General features: G+C 38.5%; 1 protein-coding gene across 10 annotated transcripts in view; it reads left to right on the top strand.

The window, feature by feature from the left end:
* Positions 1–24,723, top strand: part of ST6GALNAC3 (ST6 N-acetylgalactosaminide alpha-2,6-sialyltransferase 3) — a 577,918-nt gene that overhangs the window by 320,486 nt on the left and 232,709 nt on the right. For all 10 annotated transcript variants that reach the window (XM_078072897.1, XM_078072898.1, XM_078072899.1 and 7 more), the window contains exon 3: positions 1,819–2,228. In XM_078072897.1, the coding sequence (XP_077929023.1) occupies positions 1,819–2,228 (410 nt within the window). The remainder of the gene's footprint in view (positions 1–1,818; positions 2,229–24,723) is intronic.

Below are 24,723 nucleotides of genomic sequence, written 5' to 3'. Positions count from 1 at the left end.
AATATAATGCAGATCAGCCACTTCCCTATTCAGAACATTCCGAAGCCTCCTGAGTAAAAGAGCCTACAGGATGTCTCCCTGGTCATCTCTCTGACAACACACACACACACAGACACACATACACGTATCCTAACCCCCTTCCTTGCTTTAATTTTCTCTATTTAGCACCTATCTTCATCTAACATATTATATACTATGCTGATTTATTAATTGCCTTTCTCCTCCCAGTGGAATGTAAGATCTATGAGGTCAGGGGATTTTGCTTAAAATTTTACAGCTGAATAATCTTCAATCCCTAGAACATAGCACATCATAGTTGCTCAATAACTACTTTGGATACTTACCATTGATAGGAAAGACATCTTGTTACAGTTGTGTGGTAATTATACAGGTGACTTTTCTGAGGTACTTTGCCTCTCAACCTAACCACCTAGACTGACCTGTTTGTATATTGATAGGTTTCTTCTGGACTGTGTTTCTCTTTCATCTAAATCAATATTTCTCAACGAATTTGGAAAAGTCTATGTCTTCCCTAATACTAAGTTCAGTGTTCAGGCTCCTGATAAATTATTTTAATTCAATTGCTCTCATTTCCTAACTTAATCACTATATACTGGGCTCCTATAGTAATCCCAGGACTTCTGGGGAGTGGGATTAAAATGAAAAAGACAGACATTGACTCTTACAGAGTTTACTATATCGTGGACAGACATAAATAAACAATAAAATACAACATAACTAATAAAATAAGGGCAGTACCCAGTGTGAGAAGAACCAATGACCAATAGGCACCATAAAAATACAGGATCAAATGTCAGATACAAAATGTGGAATCTAATAGAAGGAAGATGAGAAAGATATATATCAACAGAGTGCATTGCTCCTTTATCACTGTTTTAAAAGGTAGGGTGACTTTTCCTCACATAGGAGCAAAGTGGCAAAAGGAATTTATTTGGTTTGCCTGGGAGGAAGGAATGCAAGGAATAATGGAAAGAGCAATGGGTTTAGAGTTAGAAGATCTAAATTTGAATCTACCACTGCAATTTGAATCTATCATCTACAAGTTCTAGAAGCTGGTGCTTACCCTCTCTGAGTCTCTGTTACGTCATTGGTTTAAAACAAGGAGGGTTAGACCAGCACTAGAGATGATTATCTCTTTTACATTCCTTCCCTGAGTTCTTAAAAGAAGCCTTTCCTTATCCATCTAAAATAGAAACACAAAGGCCAGTTAACATGGTGATACAGGGAATTTTTTAAGGGTTTTTGTAAAATATTTGCCAGCCTGAGACTTGTCTTAAATAGGTCTTGGTTCTGAACATCTTTTTCAGAACCTCATCATTTGCTGAATTTTTCATATTTTCATCAACTGCTACATAACTATTCATAAATATAAGTAAAATACAGAATTGATGCCTGGATATATTCCCTTTGCATTTCTTTTTTTAGCCACTGTCCTTATTAAAGAGATCAAATCTTCCCCTATTGCCTTATTTCATTTGAAATTATGGTTTTGAATAAAAAGTCATTATTTAGAATGAAAAACAAATGTCTATTTTTCCTTTTAATTTTAAACCAACACAAGGGGATAGAAATTAAAATTATTTCTTAACAATCTGTATTCACTTTTTAAATGGAAGCATGCCCCTAGCTTGATAACCTGTGGTGGCTACTGTAGGATTGGCCCATATATTTCAGGAAATCCCACACTCGGCTATTATGTACAATATCTGAATTTCGTTTTCTCAGAGGAACTTGTTTGGATAGCTGGAACTTACTCATTTACATATCTCTCCCCTGTCTCATTTCTCTGTTTTTCAGCCTCTGCAGCTGGACTGTGACCTCTGCGCCATAGTGTCAAACTCAGGTCAGATGGTTGGCCAGAAGGTGGGGAATGAGATAGATCAGTCGTCCTGCATCTGGAGAATGAACAATGCCCCCACCAAGGGCTATGAAGAAGATGTTGGCCGCATGACAATGATTCGAGTCGTGTCCCATACCAGCGTTCCTCTTTTGCTAAAAAACCCTGATTATTTTTTCAAGGAAGCAAATGCTACTATTTATGTCATTTGGGGCCCTTTCCGCAATATGAGGAAAGACGGCAATGGCATCGTTTACAACATGCTGAAAAAGACTGTTGACATCTACCCGAATGCCCAAATTTACGTGACCACCGAGAAGCGCATGAGTTACTGTGATGGCGTTTTTAAGAAGGAAACTGGGAAAGACAGGTGAGTCCTCTGAGAGGTGGCCTCATTGTCTTCTATGCTAGCTCCTTGCTGAGTTCTTTCTCCAGCTATCAAATGAACAGAGTTATTTTTCAAATTGATTGTTAGATGTTTTTTGACTATTATGATTACTTGATGAGCCAGCAACTAGGCCCCATTTATTCCACCTACACTACCTTCTGTTCTCTCCATTTTGATTGGCTTGAGGATCCAAAAAATACTGGATGCTTCCCCAACATATCTTTAGATTTCTTCTTATTTAGCTCAATTTGCTATTGGTTAAATTGGATGTTAGCCAAAAGGAAGTACACACATTTCTGTTTCAAAACAGAAATGTTAAGGAACTTTAGGACATAAACTCCTTTGGAAGTTGTTATAAAAATTTACCTGAGACTACAAAACACAGCAGGCTATTTATTCTCTAATAAGGTTGCGTAGATTCTTGCATGCAAATAGACCCTATGATCGTGAGCACCATAACTTGGTATCTAACAGATATGTTGGTGTGTTCAGCAGAATACCATATTGAAATTATGCACTACTGAAAATCATTAACAGTGGATTCTTGAAGAGAAATGAGGTATAAATTTTATACCATTCACTCAATTATCCCAATTTGCATTTTTCATTACCTCGATCTTTTTTTTCCCATAGCCTTCTGTAAACCACCCTTCCCACTTCCTTTTCTTGAAGCCTGCTCACCTTTTCTTCCTCCTACTCCTTATATCCTGTTTCCTCTCTCTGCTCCCTCTTACCCCCCTCATTCTGCCATATGACTCTACTGCCTACCACTTTTTCTTTCTTTTTAGAAAGATAAGCAGTATAAGGAAGAGAAGGAGAATTATTAGTTCATATTTCTAGTTCTAATAAAGAACTGTTGAAGGAAAATATTGAAACCAATTGCAAAAGTTTTAAGTTATGTGTGAATTGTACTTATTCATACCATACCATGGATAAATTGAGCATTGGCTGTAATTCCAATATTAACAATCTGATTTCCAATATAACAAACAAATGTATGTCTTTCACTCTTCAGTATTATCAAATCTAAATTTTTAACTACATTAGAGTATGTGCTTATGGGGGGAAGTTTCTCATATCTCTGGGTGTAATTTGTATGCTGATAATTATTTTAAAATCTTATCTGGCCTGATTCTCCTATTGATAAAGTAGACTGAATGTAGTATTTTCTACTTCTGAGCACCCAAAACGCACAGCTTCTAATGAAATGCAAGACAGGAATTGCCATAATGCTGGCCCTTTTTTGTCAGAGTTCATAAGAAGAATCCCAATGGTTAGGTTTGAATCAGTGTAGCTAAGCTGTCCAAAGAGATAGGCATAAGAGATAAAGGAGTAGGTATGTAGCACAATTCTATATAAATATGACCATCTCAAGGGGTTTGGAAATTTTTGGTCTCTCATTAGCCCAGAGCAATGCAATTAATTAGATATATTTGGTATTTCATTAGTTGTAGTCAACCCTCAGGGTATCCCCCAGTCATAACTATATGCCCTAGAATCATTTGGGACCATCAGAGAAGAGCTCAGCATGCGCTCTATGCTCCCATGTATTTATATCATGGTGGCTTTTGCTGTGAGCTTTCAGTGAGACAGTACACTGTCACAGATGTGTGGATTGTATAGAGAGAATTGCTTTGGAAGATTCATTTTCCTCCTGGCTGTGATAAGGAAAGCTGTTTGTATAGTGGGAAAATCTTGCTTGATAAAATTAATTTGCAGGTATCATTCAATTGGTAAAGTTACTAAAATAAAAGTAGGGGGGAGAAAAGCCAAATTGATTTTTTAATGCTTCCTTCTGTTTTCCTCACTGAGTCTATTCGTGTCTGGTTGCATCATGGAGTATTGCAATGAAATAGAAAAAGACAACTGTGCTAGTGTTTTAGAAATGAACAGAATGGATGGTTTTGGTAAAATCTGGTTGGATGAGAAAAGGTTGACCAAATGGCCTCAAATGACCTGTTATCTGCTCTACGATTTAAATCTGTATCCTAACTTTAGCAGCATGAATTTTATTGTTTAAGGATTTCCCAAAGTGATCTGATATTCATGGCCAAATTTCAAACAAGAATATTTTTAAACTTTTTATGCAGGAAAATGTCAAAATAATAGAGACTAATGGTATAATGAACCTCTGTATACTCACTGTTCAGGTTGAATAATTATTAACTCATGGCCAATATTGTTTCATCTACATCCCTACATTTTCTCCCTCCCCACGTATTATTTTGAAGCAAATGCCAGACATCATATTATTTCATTTATTAACATTTCAGCATGTATCTCTAGAAGATAAAGAAACACAATGTCATTGTCCTACATAATAACCAGCAATATTTCTTTAATAACATTATATAGTTTGTTTTAAAATTTCTCCAATAATCTTATTAATATTTTTAAAATTTAGCTTGAATTAGGATTAGCATTAAGATCCATACATTGCTCAATCAGGATTAGCATAAGGTCTGTACATTACAATTAATTGATATGTCTTCTATATTTCTCTTAACCTGTGCCTTCCCCCCTCTCTATTATTGAAAAAAAACCTAGTCATTTATCCAGTAGAGTATTCCACAATCTAATTTTTGCTAGTTATACCACCATGATGTTTTTTGTTCATTGGTATTTCTATACTGAGGCTTTCTTTATTGGATTCAGGTCATATTGCTTCTTACCAAGACCATTAGGTGGTACTTCTATCAGCAGGAATACTGTCTAGTTTTCTCTTTTAATGTTAGCAGTCATTAATGATCATTGTCTAAATCCAATAATTCATTAGATGTTGCAAAATGGTGATATTTCATCATTTTTTTCACTTATATTAGCTGAAACTTTACAAAGAGAAACTTGTCCTCATTAAACATTTTTTTAACCAGACCTAGAAGATAGTACCAATCGTTTTTCTTTATTAGTTCTAAGGCATCGGTTCCCTAGCATCCTCCAAAAGTGACCAGTAAGTTTATTATTATTAATATTTACATATTGACATATTTAACCATATTTGAAATATTTCAGTCCATGAGAATTATGTCTTTATGCTCAAAGTGTCCTATTTTGTACTATTGGACCCTCTTCAAATTAGTTTTGGAGTCCTTTTGACATGCTGTTAGTAATTTTGGATAGCTTCTTTGATTCCTGGTATTATAGGATGATTCAGGCTCTTCTTGTATATATTACGATGCAAACCTGGATCCAGACATTTCTCCAAAGAACTTTGGTCCTTTTAGTATTTACGAGAGCATAATCTTGGTGCTGCAGGTGCTCATTGCTACTAGGTTTGTCTTTGTTTCTTGGTCTTTTCATTGGACACAGCTAGTATAGAAACAATATATGCTGCATTTCTTGTTTACAGATAAAATCATTATGTGTTCAAACTGAAATTTCCAATTCAGATTCAGGGCCACCGTGTTTTACCTCATGTGTCTTACATGTGTTTCTCCTTTTTTGCCATATTGGCAATCACAGGTCCTAGAGACACCAAAGTAATTACTCACCTGTTTTATCCCACAGCATACACACAACAGTCTTAGAATAAGAATGATACCACAATGCACAGTATTATTACTGTCAGCATTTTAAGACTATTTAACATCAAAGAAGCATTCATGTGGGTCCAGGACGCTCACAAAGTGTGTGTTGGTTTTATCCTAACAAAAGTTTTAAATATTTTTCTCCTGGGGCACTTGGGTGGCTCAGTTGGTTAAACGTCTGACTCTTGATTTCAGCTCAGATCATGATCTCAGGGTGATGAGCTCAAGCTCTGTGTGGGCCTCCATGCTCAGCAAGGAGCTGCTTTGGATTCTCTCTCCTCCTAATTCTCTCTGCCCCTCTCCCTGCTCGTAAGCTCTCTCTCTTGCTCTCAAATAAATAAATAAATCTTTAAATAAATAAATAAATGTTTTTTTCTCCTAAGTAAATAGGAGTATGTCCAGTAGATATACCATTGCTGACATAAGGGAGTAAGGAAAAAGGGATGTCCATTTAATTTGACTTTTGTTGTAAAGCTACTTTGGTTGATTTGCCTGAACTTACTGGAACTTTTTAGCAAGTGCTCATTCTCATCATTAGGTTTTTAATGGAGAGGTTATGTCACCATTATGATGTATAATTTATAGAATAAAAAAAAATTGTGTCCCTAGTAGTTAAAATGAATCATGATAGGAAAATGACTACATGGAGCTTCTCAAAGAAAAAATTGGCTCTCCGCTTGCATCTTCTTCTAACTGTCAAAATCCTTTTAAAGAAGTATAAACTCCTCCCCCATGTAAGGGTGCGCACCTTTTTGTTTTTTCCAGTGCTTTTTATTTTTTGTCTTAAGAGATTCTTCATTGAGGAAACATGAAGTAGTAGAAGAAATATATGTAGTGTTAAATTTCCTAGAATGGGTTTAGATCAACTTATAGCATACTGGAATACTTTTTCAAACCAAATGAAATTTAATTTGCTTTCTTATCAGTTACCGACGAAAATTATTTGGCTTCTTAATTAGAAAGAGTGACCTTGTGGGAAAGGCTGAGAGAACAGAAAGAGAAGGCAGCTGTCCTTTCTTTCTTCATGCTCTGGGGCCCAGTTTTCTCTGGAATTCTAGGTCGTTGGGGCGGCGGTCACCTTTGTATTTTTCACTTAACCAAGTATTTTTCTGGGAAACAACCTTCAACAAACCAGAAAACTTTGGAATTAAAGGTCTTATATTCAAAATAATCTGGACCAAAATGGATCTTTCTCCCCCCCTTTGAATGATTGGTATGCATAAATAATATGAGCCCGCTGACATTTACGCGTTTGCATTAATACATCTTAAGACTGAAACACCCTAGAGGTGATGTAGGGCTCATGGTGGCACATGGCGCCATGCTCGATATCTGAAGAACATGATTAGGTGCCTGGCCATGTACTGACGCCAAATGAATGTGAATGCTCCTAGAGAAGCAACAGAGAGCCAGTGTGAGATATTCTTCTTACCTATAGGCAGGTGGGCAGATGCAGCTTGCCTCCCACTTTAGAAATACATTGGCAAATGCAAGCACATTATTTAATTAAGTAATAATTGAGAAAGCTATAGTCCCCATTAAAAACGCAAAGATAATTTAGGGCTGATAAAGGGCCCTGAGCTGCCCTAAATAGGTCGTAATTAGCTAGCACCAATGTGGCTCCGCCTTCAGGGATGGATGAAATTAATGAAAGCTAGCAGCAAATAGATCAATGTTTCAAGATGTTACTGCCTCGGGTGCAGAGGATGAAAAGGGAGGGAGTTACTTTTAAGGATCGTTTAGGAAATAGGGTGCACAAAAGTCACTTTCAGAAAACACTATCAACACGGCAAACTGATTCATAAATATCAAGATGGCTGCATGTTTAATATTTGCCAGCACACTCCACCCATTCCCCCTCCATCCTAAGGAGAGAAAAAGAAATCAGTGAGGCGTCATTTCTCACTGCCTTCTGTTGGAGACAGGTTTGTCATCTGGCATGTTTTTAAGTACAGCCTGGGTTTTGCTATTTCAGCTTGGCCATTTTAAAAGTTTCTTATGCTGCCATGTGATCGACTCTAAGGATTAAGTTGGCTCACATCCCTTAGGTCTGCAAACCCTTCGTGGTTTCTAGAGTGGGAAGAAGTTTCAAGCCTCCTCACCCTGAGAATTTGGGAACTCTCTGAGAGTACCCTCGGTTGGGTTACAAGGCAGGTAAGTTGCCTCAACAAAAGGAGGGCAGCAAGGGGCAGGGGTGAAACAAAACCAAAATAGAACAAAACACTGTGCTAGCCTGAGAGTCAGCCACAAGGCACTGAAATGTGCCTAATTCACCCAAACTAGTACTATTATTCTACCTGGACTCTGAAAACAAAGATGTCTAGTTATTTGGAACTCAGAATAAATAGGTATAAACTCCAGGAAATCCTAGACCAACAGAAAATAGGCAAAGTGGAAAAAGTCTTGGATTGAAAGGCAGAACACAGTATTAAAAACTGTATTTTCCTTTTTTTTTCCTTTTTGAAGATGGTCTTTGCCAATATGGCATCTCAGCACTTTTTTCAAGAGCAACGTTGACACGCCTCTGTTAAAATGAATTAATGTTCCCATCCCAGCTGATATATTTGGCAGGAAGAATAAGTTCACATAGCAGTCATGGGCAGACCCATAGGGCTCCTGAGTCAAAAAGCATAATAAGGCATCCAGGGCTCTGTCTCCATGCTAACAAGCATTGGGAAACAAGGGACTTCATTTTTCCCATTATTCATGATGGCATCCAATGACCTACATTAGGCCTCCACTATAGTACACATGGGCTGGAAATTAAAAATTCGATAAAAAAAGAGGGAAGAATCTATTTTAATAATGGGAGAAGGGAAGGGATGTTTGTAATTTATCAAGCTATCAGTACCAACCTGCCACGTGCTTAAAAACACACTCACTGGGTACACGCACACACACTAGTGTATTTGACAAGACAGCTTGGTTGAGGATTCATAGAAGAGAAACAGCTAAGATTCAGTGACCATATTTTTAAAAGGAAGGCTGTGCCGACTACTGGTACTTGTAGAAATCAAGACTTGCAACCAGTCTACTTGGGGAAATAAGTTCTCCTGGGCCTTAGGATATGATTTGACAGAATACCTAGATGCATAGCTAGATTATACTGTAGAGAAAGAAAGTCGTGACAGACACTTAGCTGAACATTCCCTCAATATGAAGGCTTTTGAACACTACAAAGGGTGTGAAACTCAAAGATAAAGAGGCCTGAAATTAGAAGACTCGTTAGAATATATTTACACTTTTAAACTTTTCAAGGGCTTTAAAGGTTTTTAAATGCCCTATTATGCTTGTTTCTGTTTATTTAAAGTCAGGGAATGTATCTCAAACTGGTTGACTTTCCTCCTTCCATAATTTGGATTTCTCCTCTCCTTTGATTTTTAATTTCTTTTTTTTTTTTAAAGATTTTATTTATTTGACATAGAGAGACAGTGAGAGAGGGAACACAAGCAGGGGGAGTGGGAGAGGGAGAAGCAGGCTCCCCGCTGAGCAGAGAGCCCAATGTGGGGCTCGATCCCAGGACCCTGGGATCATGACCTGCGCTGAAGGCAGACACAACGACTGAGCCACCCAGGCGCCCCTTGATTTTTAATTTCAACCATCTCTGTCTCTCTTCAAGCTGAGGGTAAAATCAAGACATTTATGGACACTTGTCCATAAAAAACATATTAACCAGTAGCAGTCTCCTTCCTTTTTCCTCAATTGTTGCATGCCTTGACTCTTAAGACAAAGTTGGTTGTTTTAAGACTTTTCATGCTATACTGTATCCATCTGGATTACTAGATTTTTAATTGCTTGGACAACCATTTCAAAGTAAAAATCTTGTCTGAGATATTGTAGGGGCTCTACAAGTGTTTGCTGAATTGAATTTTTTGCTTCTCTGGAAACAAAAATAAGAGACTTCTTATCAGTTGTGGTATTATTGACCTTCTAAATTGACTTCCCTCCTTGGCTCTTTTTCTCACTAAAGAATGGGTCCTCTAAATCAATACAATACGCTTCTTTCTCTTTCTTTTTAACACAGTACTTTTTGAACTTTAATGTGCACATAGTTACCTGCTGATTCAGGTGATTTAGAGTGGAGCCTGAGAATTTGCATTTTGAACAAGTTTCCAGGCCAGGCCAGTGTTATTAATCTGCAAATGATACTTTGAATTGTGCTATTTTAGATTGCTTTGATTGAAGGGACAAGACAACATTTCATTGTTCCTTGAGCCAGAGAAATGCATAAGTGAAGAATAGCTGTTTCCCAAATAGTTTGGTAATCTGCTTGTAGTTGAATCCCAATTTTGTGACTGCTTTGTTCCTAGCCAGTTAAGCATGGTGCCCATCTTAAGTTGCATCTTAAGTCTTAAGAATTCAACAAGAATTAGGATGCCTGGGTGACTCAGTCAGTTGAGTGTCTGCCTTCAGCTCAGGTCATGATCCCAGGGTCCAGGGAATTGGGCTCCTTGCTCAGTGGGGAGCCTGTTTTTCCACCTGCCAGCCATTCTCTCTCTCTCTCTCTCTCTGACAAATAAATAAAATCTTAAAAAAAGAGAGAGAATTCAACAAGAATTATTTATCTGACCTCACTGTGTTTATTTGTCCTCTAATTGATGACATACTTCTTAAGGACAGGGACTGTGCCCATCTCCATTTCATTCTCCAACCTACCATATTGGTGGTTTGCCACCAAAATGCCAAATGTGTCGTTTTCACTCTACTTCTTTCAGCTAAATGGCCCACAGATATTTCAGGTTCCTTGAAATGACCTCAGCACTAACTCATTTTCTTTCTTTTGTCATCACCACTACCACTGGTCCAGGTTAGGCCTTCTTTGCATCTCACATGGTGACTGCTAACACAGCTTTGACTCTATGGCTTTGCAGAGACTGTTCTCTCTGCCTAAATCATACTTCCTCCCATCACCATGCACACCAGTGCATCCTTTATGAGCAAATCAAATGTTACCTCTTCCATGAAGCCTTTTATAATCTCTACTTAGAACTCCTATTTCCTCCTCTGAAAATCCATAGCGTTTGGACTTTTTTTAAATGGGAATCATCACTCTGTACCATGCATTATTGCCACTGATGTCTGATCTCTTAAGGTAGTCCATAAACTCTTTGAGGAAATATCAGCTCTTATATATTTGTTTCCCTAGCACCTGATGCAATGTTTGACTCTAATAGGTATTCAGTAGACATTTGATGGATGAAGAAATAAATAGATGAGCAAATGAGTAAAAAAAATAATACCTGATGATTTTTTTTTTTTTTTAAGTTTACAAGTCCCTTTGCCACTTGTTGAAATACTTGTGAATTTCCAAACATTTTTCTTCAGTATATAGGGGTCACTGTAATATGAACGAGGCAAGTTCTGGAATTGTGTTTTGATAGAAAAGTTTCCACAGTTCTATTCAGACAGACCACCCCTTGCTCTACTTTACCCAAAGGTTGGCAAATCTATTACCTTCTTCGAGGGACTTTGTGACTGGGCACTGGGTTTTTAATAAGTCACTGACAGAGCCATTCCTCAAATACAGGCTTCCATTTTAGTTTCACGTCCATGGCAAAGCAGGTTCTGAGACTTCACTCACAATTCTGTTAGCTGTCAGTTGCCTGGTGAAAAAACAGTTGCTTGCACCCAAACCCAAGGTTATACTCTCGGGAAGCAAATACAACAACCATCCCAGAAGGCAGAGAACAAAAGACCCAAGTAAAAGAGAACTGATCACTACTGAACTTTATCTTAATTATCTCCCACAGAACATTTTCTTCTTTGATAACAAAGAAAGCTGTTTGTTCACTAATTGCCTTAGTGAAAATTCTTTCTAAAAACTTCATGATGAACATAAAAGAAAAAAAAGATGGTAGCAGTATCTTCCAACACACTGCATAAATGGTTGGTGAATTTGTACGTGGATTTAGAGGAGAATTGGTGAAAGTGTTTTGACATAATTTAGATCTTGTCACTCTCCCACTCAAAACCTTGGTATAGCCTCCTGTTTTCCTTAGAGTAAAAGCACAAATTTTTATAGTGATTTACCATTACTTTCAGGGTGATCTGGCCCCTTGTTGCCTCACTGACCTTCACTGATCAAACTTCCTTCGTGCTCGCTCTGCTCCGGCCACATAGACTTCCTAGTTGTACCTCGGACACAGCAGGCATGCTTCCTCTGCCTCCTTCGGCCTCTACTTTAGCCTTCTGCTGGACCACCCTTTCTCCCCACATATTGCATGATTCCCTTCATCATCTCCTTCAAGCCTTGGCTCATTTGTCGCCTACTCAATAAGTCTAACATAATGTCACTTAAGATTGAAATCCCACTCCCCATAACCAGCATTCCCAGCATTCTACTTTTCTTTTTTCCCCATAGCATAGTTTCCCTTCTAACATTCTGCATAATATGCTTCTTTATTTTATCGTTTATTGTTTGTCTGACTCCCCCACTAGGATATAAGTTTCTTAAGCCAGAGATCATGATCTATTTTTGTCACTGATAAATCCCAACCACCTAGAATAGTGAGAATAGTGTATGGCATAGAATATACATTTACTATTTGCTGAATGAATGACCAAAAGAATGGAAAACCAATTAAATAAATAAAGGATTGGGGGAAACTTGGAAAACTTGTCTCAGGGGGTCAACCAAAGTCGCTTAAAAAGTAGCTTAAAAAGCTATGTTCAGAAACTATGCAATGAAGGTAGGAGTAAGGCAGTTCGTTGTTCTACAAAAGGTTAGTTGAATGACGACTCTCTATTCAAGGAGATCATCATGTCACTCAAGGAATGGTCTGACTGATTTTTTATTCTTTAGCACATGGACCAGTTGTTTAAACTGAATTGACCAAATTAGCTTATTTCTTTAGTACATAGCAGAAAAAGCAACAATCTTTTGACTCTTATTTGGTTTGGTAGAAATGTAGGTCCTAAACGTGGGCCAATATCAAAATCCCCTCGAGGGCTGGTTAAAACAGATTGCTAGGCCCATCCTGAGAGTTTCTGAATTGTTGGATCAGGCGCAAGGCCATAGAGTTTGTATTTGTAACAAATTCCCAGGTAATCCTGTTGCTGTTCTCCTAGGACTACACTTTGAGAACCACTGTGGTAGAGAAAGATTCTAAGATATCAGGAATTATATTCAATTATTTTGAAAACATTTGGTCCTATAATCTTTATACTGTTGGTATAGTGTTATGTGAACACCTAAAGTTATTTTTATTATGATATTTTTAACGGTGAGAATTTTTTAACCTCCTGCAAAAATCCAACTACATCTCTGTCGTTTTATTTTTCACTTTCTTAAGATCTTGTTCCCCTGTAATCATGCCAGATGGTGCTGCTCATTAGCTTATGAGGAAAGGATGCTTTATCATTCTAGACAGAGAGACAAATCATTCTGTTCTCTGACTTTGAGTCAAGAATCAACATTTGGGTGTATGCTCAACCTACTATTTGCTTTACAATTTTGCTCATTAGGTATTTATTACCCTGACAATATATGAGCTAGTCATTATCCCTCTGTCAAGTATTTCTTTCAAATTATATTCATTTAAAGTTCATATTGGCACTGTTCGACAACTGCCATCATCACAGCATTACCTCCACTAATATGTAGTTTCTCTTTTGCCTAAATTATCTGGGTGAGGTGGTTATCTAGGAAGTATATCCATAAAATGAAGATGCTGGATAATATTCCATTCTCTGACTTAACATGTTCCAAATGGATAAGTGAGGCAATTGGTATTGCTGATTTGTGAAAAACAATAAAACTTGAGGAGAAAAAAAGTAACATCATGACCAAAATCATTGCATTCTTTTCATTCATTGTATGTTTTTCTTATGAAGAAAGCAGAGTGAGGAAGGTACATGATTTAAAGAAAAGTGCTAAAAAAACAAAACGAAACTTCAGATACTTAGTGAAACCCTGGCAAGGTAGACGGGGACCCTCTCACCCTATGAAGTGGAGAACTAGTTAGAATTCAAGATCTAAAAAAAATATACCTGAGATATGAAATTATTAGAGGAAAAAATATTTATAATTTTCACTAAAAGGATAATTAAAATGTTTTTCCCTTCCTGCTATCTTCTTCTTTTTTTCTTTTTTAGCATATAATGTATTATTTGTTTCAGAGGTACAGGTCTGTGATTCAACACTTACACAGTTCACAGGGATTAGTAGAGAATTCTTGCAAAGACACTATGACAGGCATATATATATATGTAACAGTCACCTGATATGAATGGTTTATTATTCCCAAGAATGCTTCCCTATACTGTGGCAATATTGAACATGTCCAATTTTCCTGAACTCTTGTTGAGTGGAGAGTAGGAAAAAGAGAAGGGGATATAGTCGAAGACTTCAGGGAGGGATCACCAATCTGTCTTCATTCTTCTAGTATCTTCAGTAGATATTTGACCATTATGTCTTTTTTAACTAAGATGGTAATATCCTTGTGATGAAATGAGTATTCCACAGCCTATGTGTATGTATCATTGTGGAGGGACATGAGCTTAGAAAGTAAATGCAAAACAAAAATGGGTTACTGTTTCAAGGTGACTTGTTCACTACCGATTCTGTATTTCTAATGTGTTATGCAGTCCTTAACAAATATAGCCGTGTTTACTTAGGAGAGCATTATATTTTTTTTCCATCAATGGAGCAAATTTCACTTATGTTTCTATACAGTTATAATTAATTGGCCCTTTCTCTCCTCTTTTATCTTTACTTCATTCATAACTCATCTGATAGTTCACCATCCCCCCTTGATCAGAAGAGAAGAAGCTTCCAAAGACTGAACCCTTGGTAACTTTATCACCTGGAAAGAATTACATAAAACATGTTAAAAACAGAAATGACTGCATAACTGGTTCATCATATTTTCCTTAGCAGGTGGATTCTTGGTGGGCAGAGAGTGTGTTTCTGGTGTTTTTGCTGCCAAGCACATTGAGGGTGCTCAGTAAATATTAAATAATAATAAGAATTTCCTAACTAAGATGAACATTTTTCTATATTAAGCAGATGGTGCTCAATAGGAGTAGCCCATTATTTACAAGTATGACACAAGGTGCTGGCAATTGTCTGGGAAATATGGCTCTCACTTCAGATGCTGATTATATGTTAAAGCAAACTTTTGTGACAAACAGCTTGATCAATATTAGTTAATGTTTGTGATAAAAACTTTGAATAGGGGTGGACTTTGTGTGTGTATGTCTGTAATTCTGCTGTTTTGATTATTAATATTGACTTCAACCATAAGAGTATTTCTTGCTATTTGCTGCAAGGCATATTTTGGCAAATCAGTGTATATCTGATTTTATCCCATAGGCTCACCATTTGACTTGAATCCTTGTTACTGCCTGATTTCTAAAGAAATGTTTCTTTCAAGTCCTTTGAGTATCTTTTTATGGTTTCTAAAACTAGATGTGAACACCTCCATGGTATTTGCAATGCTTATATTCGTAGCTGAAACCTCAGTGGAACTAAGGAGAGTTAATTAGGCATTCCCAAAATACACATCACTTTATGATTTTGCAGATCACCCCGATGGAAATAACAGTCTAATTTCGTCAAGTCATGTAAATTACAGTGAGAGGGATGATGAGAGTAGGCAATTCTCAGTTCTTTGGAGAAGTTAATTTTGTTGTCAGCACACACACAGCTCCAAAAATCACAAACCACAGGCAGAACTTTCTAGCTCAAGTGAGATTTGGTGATCATATACTATTTCCATTTCTAACGTCTGCCTTCTATAAAGGGTCTATGCAAATAGGGGCTTTCAAGGATGTAAAACTGGCAGCTTCCTCTACTAGGAGCTTGGGGAGCGGCTGCCATGCTTTCTCATACAGGACTGAAAACATCCTGTTTACTAACATACACCCACACGTCCTCACCCACTATGCTCACACCAAGCTATTCAGGCAGAGTTTTTATTTTGGTTTGAGGTAGGCAGCACAGACGTGCTCAAGTCTTTTGCAGACATTTCATTCATCCTTTGAGCACATATTCCCTGGGTGCTAACTAAGTGTCAGACGTTGCCCTAGACATGGAGAATACACTGATATTTGAAACATATTCTCTAGTTTTATTGGGAACTCATCAGAGGTCCTGGAATGTGTTGGCAGGTTCTTTGAATCCGGTCTCACCTCCTTATTTTTAATATTTATAAATCATGCTCATCAAGCTGTCAGTAGGTAGGAAATGAAAGTCGCTGAGAAACCCTGCCAAGACAGAACAAATCCCAGAGTGAACTAAAAATATGTTGACCACAAGGATGTGCGGCAAACCAAGATGTGTTCTTGAAGCACAAAAATTACTGTGGTGCCAAAGTCCAAGCTTTACCTCATTGTCAGATCATCAGTGGGCTAGAGATTTCACCTGTGCTCTCCCCAAGCCCTGTCAAGAAATAATAACCACGTGCTTTCTATAAGCCTGGAGTCGGCCCAGAACATGAGCTCATAAATATGTTAGCTAAAGCGAGGTTTATGATAATATAGAATATGAATCATCTTCCTCTTTTGAAAAGTATGTATTCTATAACTCAGTACATCTTGGAGTCCTCCCAGAGACCTCTATGATTTTTATCTCTGATTGTCTTTAGGTCTTGATTCAAATGTTGCCTCATCAGAGCCCTTCTTTGACAATACCCTCAGTTTGCTCCCCTCCCCACGACCTGCTCACCGAACTTTATTGTCCTTTCTGTCACTTATCATGGCCTGACACATAATGGGTTTGCTCTTGTCCATCTTCCCCCCACCTGACTATAGGCACCGGGAGAGCTGGACTGCATGTGACCCAGTGCTGTATCTCTGCCCCCTCGCAAAGCACCTGGCACATAGGGGATGCTCACTCCCCAGTTGCTAAATGGATGGCACAAGTCTGTTTGGAACTGTTAGTTTCTTAATTTAAGAAGCAACATTGGTCAAGAACTTTTAGGGTTGGACTGGGACTTAGAAATCTCTATCCTACTCTGTCCCAACATTTTTCACACCAATTCCTTTGTGCAATTTTACCCCTGCAGGCTTTGTGCTTTGAAAAATGGGATCCACAAAAGAACTACATTTGTTAAGTAGTAGTCATTTTTTCCATCTACGTAAATCTGAAATACATGTAACTGTCATCAGAAATTCTGGTAACCCGAGGTGATAGAGTTCCAACCAGAAACCAAAAAAGTGGATGTGTCAATAAGACTTTGAATTGGATGTATAAATGATTCCTATTTGACATTTCAGAATTTTATACATAGCCCAGTAATCTCTATTGCCAACTTCACAGTCCCCTTGTACAGAGATCACAGTAAGAAAATTCCAAAACGAGCCCAACATGCATCTCGTGGGTGGGAAATGTAAGACCGCCTAGGTTTAAGGACTTTCTCAAGGTCACACCTTTTGTTGTAGTGGTGCTTCAATCACAAGGGTCTTCTGAATCCTACACTAGTGCCATGTTTACTGGTCCATGTGGCTTCCCCACCATTGCATTGAGCACCAGATGCAGCAGTGTTTCTCAAATGTATTCTGTGGACCCCCTGTTTCAGAATCTTCTGGAATTTCTTGATAAAAACAGCTCCTCAGCCCTATAGATTAATAATCTCTGGGCTCTGCATTTTAATCAGTTCCTCATGTGTGTCTTACATATTACCAGTGCTTGAGGATATCTATCGTGTGCCAGGATTCTTAATTCTCCTCCATTGAATGGAAAAACAAAATATTCAAATATTATCACCAAATGGTAAGAATACATATTTGAGGAAACAAACTGAGGGTTGCTAGAGTGGTGGGGGGGTGGGAGGGATGGAGTGGCTGGGTGATAGACATTGGGGAGGGTATGTGCTATGAGCTTTTAAAAAAAAAACAAGAAGTGGGGAGGGAGAAATGAAGGGGGGGATTAGTGAGGGAGATGAACCATGAGAGACTATGGACTCTGAGAAACAAACTGAGGGTTCTAGAGGGGAGGAGGGTGGGGGAATGGGTTAGCCTGGTGTTGGGTATTAAAGAGGGCACGTATTGAATGGAGCACTGGGTGTTACACGCAAACAATGAATCATGGAACACTACATCAGAAACTAATGATGTAATGTATGGTGATTAGTATAACATAATAAAAAAAAAGAAAATTTCTAGTAAAGAATGGGTATGAGGAAAATAAATAACGAATAAATACATGGGAGTCCATAAAAAAAAAAGCTATTTGACCAATAGCTTTTCTCAGGGGGGACACTAGGCCATGTTAAAATCTATTCTGTTTGGTTTTTTTTTTTTTTTTTTTTAAGATTTTATTTATTTGACAGAGAGAGACACAGTGAGAGAGGGAACACAAGCAGGGGGAGTGGGAGAGGGAGAAGCAGGCTTCCGGCAGAGCAGGGAGCCCGATGCGGGGCTCGATCCCAGGACCCCAGGATCATGACCTGAGCTGAAGGCAGACACTTAATGACTGAGCCACCCAGGTGCCCCCAAATCTGTTCTGTTTTACCATCAAGTTAAATAATAAGCTATGAGCGTCTTTGAAGTTTTGGGTTTCAGTCTAACTAGTTCATTAATTTCTTCCATGAACCTTGTAGAGCTCAAGGTGGCCAGGATTCAGACATAATGGGGCACGCCTAATGAAGTGGGGGGAGACATAGTGAAGTTGGCTTCAGAGGGCTACAGGGAAGCCCTGAGGGGCTTGTGATGCCACCATATGAGGCCACAAGACCGAAGAACACAACCAGCTAAGGCCAGGTGTTTTCTATGCGACATTTCTAAATCTCTTTTCATACTCCTGGACACCTCTCCACGTCTACCAAATACTGTCAGACTTCACCAAAAGAATAACGAGGGGATCTGTGATCTTTCTGCGGTAGTGGTTAAAGATGAAAACTTTGTTAGATGTTATTATTATTGTTACTGCTATTTTTAGTTTGCAGGACTCATAATCACTGTCATCGTAATCATTGTCCATTCGCATCACCCTTTGCCTTTGTTCTAAGAAATGTCTCCCACTCTCCATCCTTTGAGGCTGAATCATACAGTTCATCAGCATTGTACTTCTTGACACACAACCTTGAGACTGAGCAATTCAAAAAATTTCCCAGAAATGGCTTTGTGGGCTGTTAATTTAATTCTCTGAATGGTGAAAACTGCGTAAGACATTTTTCAAAGGTTAGGCTATTGAATATTTCATACCATGGAAACCGACTTAAGAAAGATCGGATACTCAAGGCCACAAAAAAATGAGGGGAAAATAGACTTGAGAAAACCTTATAAACTAGAACTTCTTATAAGAATATTAATATATTATTTTTCTTCATCTTGAAATTTCCTCAGGCATGTGTTGAATGAGCTGACTTCATGGTTGTAGTTTTGTTGTTCTTTCCATGTTGCTTTGCAATTCTCCCTGTGGTCATCATATTGATTTGAACACTGTGGTCATCATTCTAGGAAAATGAAGGCATTAATAACTGGGTTTCTATGGACAGATTGTAATAGAAAACCTTATAAATAATTGCCCACTAATGGGAAAATTGAAAATATGCGCTGTATTATAATGGTCATAATGCAATCATTAAAATTATAATTATGTGACAATGAAAGAATTCATTATGTATTAGGTTTATCTTTACATAATGTTAATAGCTAATGAAAGTGTGACAATTGCATCTAATTAAGTTTAACAACATTTCTGCACTTCTTGTAAATGGACTATATTTTGCTTGAAACAGTGTATGTGGAGACATTAGTGAAGCCGAGGTCCATCACTATTATGAGTTTTGAAATGTAACCATCAGTCCTACTAGAAACCGTAACTTAGTGCCTTTTTGTTAAATAAACTGGACATGTGAGTTCTTACCAAGGGTTGCTTTATAAAAAGGTTTCTTGGATTGTGTCATTCATGTAGTTAAAATACCCATCAGCCTTTCTCCTCCCACAAATTTGTGTGTGTCTGTGTGCTTGATTAATTTATGTTTTGTCTATAACCATTGAGTTATACTAAAATTTCAAGTCAGAGGACATTCACCCAGACTGGGGTGATAATACTGGGTGGGGTTTGATGGGTTATTGCCTTGCCATAGATTATCCTGTATTCTATTTGTGTGTTCTATGGCAACTCTGTGTGCTTCACTTCTCTTGTGTGTAAAGTTAGGGTGAAAGTGGGACACCTGGGTGGCTCAGTCAGTTAAGCGTCTGCCTTCGGCTCAGGTCTTGATCCCGGGGTCCTGGTATCCAGCCCCGCGTTGGGCTCCCTGCTCAGCAGGAAGCCTGCTTCTCTGTCTCCTTCTGTCCCTTCCCCACTGCTCGTGCTCTCTCTCACTCTCTTTCTCTCAAATAAATAAAATCTTAAAAAAAAAGTTAGGGTGAAAGTGATAATATCTGCCTTCTGTACTTTTGTTGGAATTAACATTTATTTATACATTTAATTTATAAATTTATAACATTTAACATTTAGCCATGGCCTGCCACATGGTAAACATTAGTAAATAATAGTGATTATGATTTATTTTACAGCCATAGTATAATATCAAGGGAACAATTCCAAGCTCAGTGTCAGTTTTCCTTCACTGACATTTTATTATGTATTCGGGTAATCATTCAGACTTTTATTTTTCCCTTCTTTAAAAAAAAGGTTATTATACATGTCATATTTGAAAACAGCATGGGACCCTCAGTAAGTGATCAGCATGTTCTCCCGAATGGAGTTTTGAGATGGGAGGCATTGGCTAAGTCACCAGGGCTTCCCACTGTCAAGGTTATATTTTCAGAATGATGGGCTGTGGGTTCCTTCCAGACCCTTGGCCACTGTCATCAGTCTTGGATCATTAGGAAGCCTAGACTATGGAAGGAAATTCAGGTAGAAGTTGGCAGACCAGTCTGTTGCTATGGTACTTCTGAGAAGCTATGACACTGGCCTTTCTTTCTTTTTTTCTTTTTCTGTTCCCTTTATGTTAAGCACAAAGGAAGCATTCATTCCCTGAGAGGACTCATCCAGCTGCCTAGTGTCAACCATCATCGTTACATGTCATCTCAATCTCTGATACCACTTCTAACCATTGTTCTCTCAAACTAGATTAGCTATTAGCTTTTTCTTTGTGAAACTCAACCCATCTTGAAACTTGGTTCATTTTTCCAAACCAAACTCTGATTGTGTTACCAATTCCTTGGTTTTTTGTGTCATAGTATTGATTATATGATCGTATGCTTTATTTTTTATTCCAAGACTCTCATCATCTCATGTCTAGACTATTAAAATTTTCTCCAACTATTCTCTCTGTTTCCCATCTTTTGTCCTTTAATCCACATTTTGTACTTCAGCAGAGTAATCATACTGAATCATGTTGGCATTTCCTTCGCCTACCCACAAATCTTTGATGGCTCCTCCTTGCAGACAGTGTCTTTCATCTGGCATTTTTGTCCCGAGGACTTTGCCCTACCCTCTCTCCAACTTTGTCACCAACTTGTTTTTACAGATACCCCCTAGCCCAACCAAATGAGTCTGCATTATCCCACAACACACTCTGAGTTTTGCATCTTGGCTGGCCCTGTTTCCCCAGCTGAAATGCCCTTGCTTTTGTATTCTTGTCATACACATCTGTTTAGGCACAGCTCAAGAGTCCGTTCTTCCATGCACCTGTCTCTGATAGCCCTATTTATCTCTCTTTCCTATGAATTCCTCAGGCACTTATTTTGCCTGCCCTGTGTCATGTACTCTGTACAGCCTGCTTTGGCTATTTCTTATTCTTTATGTATGGTTCCGGCTGGCCAATGAGATTGGCGAATTTGGAAGCCCCTCAAGGCTGTCTTACATTTCTCTCTGCAGAGTACTAGGTGTACATTAGGTCCTCAACAAATATTTGTTGATGAGAATGTCAATTTTGTAAGCACATGGAGATGATACCCAAAAGCCTTCTTACAGCTACTGGAATCTGCCTGGAGCTAATTTCATACTTAGAACTAATGTTTTCTGAGCCTCCTTCTTATAGGAGTCTTGTCAGATCTCTTGGTAGAATTAAGCACAATCCCCTCTGCCCTGAATTCAAAGACCTTCTCCTTGGGGAAGTATCCTTTTAGCTGAGAGTTTATGAGCGAAGACAGACATGCAGGGATTAGCATCATAGCCCTGGCAGTCCCATCTCCTGCTGAAGACAGCTATCTCAATCTCCCAGTTTAGAAGAGTCCCTAACTTACCTTGTGCTGTGTCCTCTGTAGCAGATGACACTTAGCAAACCCCAGAAATAATAGCAGTGAACAAGGAGTATGCTTGCCTCAATTTTGTTACTAACAAACTAGGTAACCTTGGTCAGGTCACTTCCCACAATCTCCAGGCTTTGTTTCCTGCACTCTAAAATGGATGAAGGGGGTGCCTGGGTGGCTCAGTCAGTTAAGCGTCTGCCTTCGGCTCAGGTCATGATCCCAGGGGCCTGGGATCGAGCCCTGCATCGGGCTCCCTGCTCAGCGGGGAGCCTGCTTCTCCCTCTCCCTCTGCCTGCCACTCCCCCTGCCTGTGCACTCTCTCTCTCTCTGTGTCAAATAAATAATAAAATCTTTTAAAATTTTTTTTTAAAAATAATAAAAAATAAAAAAATAAAATGGAAGAAGAACTCTAACATTAAAATTCGATGATTTTACAGTTTTAATCAGCAGCTAGATAGATCCTAAGAAAATGAACATTGTTATTTTGGTGAAATAAACAAAATTCAAAACAAATCTACATGATTTCTTTGTAGCTCTCTATCTCCTAGGGGCCAATGCATCACAGATTCTCCCCTTTCTGTCTGTGTCTGACTCTCTGTGTCTGTCTCTCTATGTCTCTCTCTCTCTCTCACACACACACAATTTTCTATCAAAACAGTTTTTTCCCAGAAAGCTCTTGCATGCTGGATAAGACACGGGCCTAGGCTAAGAAGCTGACTTCCTTTTAGAGTGGCTCATTTTATACACTGAACGAATTCTGGCTGAAATATGTAGCTAAGTTGCCTTCATTAATTTTTTTTATATCTTTTATAATGCTGAGTGATTTGCCTTTTTTTGAGTTAGGGATTTAACTATAACTAGAAGTCTTTTCTTTCATCTGTACCACCTTTAACTATTCTGATTGTTTAACAAACATAAAACAAAGAAATCGAGCAGTCCACAGACTTAACAGAGGTGGTCTTCCAGGGTAAAATAAGGGGTAGGGGGCATCTTCGTCTTATGTTGCTTTTCTTCCTGTGGCCATTCCTGCTGCCTTCTCCCTCTTTGCTCGTTCTTTTCTCTCTTCTCCTGGTACCTGCTCGCTCTGTTCTCGCCACATCTCTCTGTTCTGCCTCAGAGCTCTTGCTTCTAGCTACTGATGCTTTTCAGTGCCATGGTTTTTTGAGACAGGCTGGTTTGATCACTATCTTTCTTCTTCCTTTTGAAAGCTTTCTCTGTCCTGTGTATCCTCTGGATGGCTGGTAACGCTTGCCATTCTTACTAGGTTTTGTTCTTGTTTTGATTTTATTTTTCCTTAAATTCTTTTTTCTTTAACTGTATGAAAGAGATTTTATCCTCACTCTTATTCCAGGTTTTCCTTTCTGTCATGTTTTATAATGTGGATGTGAAATGTGTTTTAAAGACCAAAAGGATAGACAGCAGCATGGGTGGTGGGGTTGTGCATGATTTCTGTTTTCTTCATTATAGCATTCTATATTTTCTGAAATTGTTTCATGGCACATACATGCAAATATTTATAGTAAGAAAGAAAAAACAATAAAACCATTTCCATTTGGCAAAGAAAAATATCTTAAGGAGTGCTCTGCTCTGGGTCTTGCTTCTAGCTCTCTATCAAACCTCCTTTTCCTTGTCTGTCTTCACCACCAAGCGTGACAGAATGGCTGGCTGAGCTGCAGATGGACAGTAGTCCATGGGGATTGTAGAAAAGAGCCAGTGGTTAGCAGCCGCCTATAAGACCGCAAGTCATGGGTCACTTCTATTGAATCCCCAAGGCCAGGCTCTTGCTGCCAGTTGTTCCTAAGTGTAAGAAATGCAGGGAAATAGCACTAACTGCCTTATGAAATCCAGGACCCTTTGTCCAACATGGCAATTATTTTTGAAAGCTACTGATGATAGCTGAGAGCGGTGAGACGTGATGAGGCTTCTTCATTCAACAGCATCATACTGTGATGCAGAAGTTTAAAAATTTTTTTTATTTTATCTATTTATTCATTCATTTATTTATTTTAGCATTCTTATTGATGGCTCTCATTGATTAGTGTATACTCATTTTTTTTTTAAGATTTTATTTATTTATTTGACAGAGAGACAGCAAGAGAGGGAACACAAACAGGGAGAGTGGGAGAGGGAGAAGCAGGCTTCCTGCTGAGCAGGGAGCCCAAAGCGGGACTTGATCCCAGGACTCCGGGATCAAGACCTGAGCCAAAGGCAGACGCTTAACGACTGAGCCACCCAGGCGCCCCTACTGTATGCTCATTTAAGTTGCATGACAAGTGTTGCTATCTGCTCGCTCCTCACAGATAACAATCTCAAAGAGCAGACCATGGCAGGTCACCCAGAAACCAAGGTGGTAGGAGTCAGAGATGGAGGTAATAAACTTTAGCCAGAGAGCAGACCCCTTTGTACATTCCAGTAAAATTGTTGTCACTCATTGTATACATGTGAACCGAGGCATGGAATTTCAGGACTATGAAGTGTGATATTCTAAATACTTTGGTCTATTAGGCTGTCCACTAAGTGCAAATTTCTCTCCTAAGGAATCAGCTCACATAGTATGACAAATCAGCACTTCATTTATTTTTGTAACAAGCATTTATTGAACATCTGCTATACCCACTATGTGCTAAAAGCTCCACAACAATGAGTAACAGAAATTTCCTGAAAGTACTCCTTCTGATGAGGGATGCAGACATGTTCACAAATAAATGCAAAGCAGGATTATAAAAAAGAATTTTAGAAGAGGTAGCTATTTATAGGACACAGTACAAAGAGAAGTTAAAGTTCTATTAAACCATTTTTTA

This window comes from Halichoerus grypus, chromosome 5 (genome assembly GCF_964656455.1).
Source record: "Halichoerus grypus chromosome 5, mHalGry1.hap1.1, whole genome shotgun sequence".
Classification (NCBI taxonomy): domain Eukaryota; kingdom Metazoa; phylum Chordata; class Mammalia; order Carnivora; family Phocidae; genus Halichoerus; species Halichoerus grypus.
The sequence above is the reverse complement of the archived record's forward strand: the minus strand, read 5'-3'. Positions and strand labels throughout refer to the sequence as shown.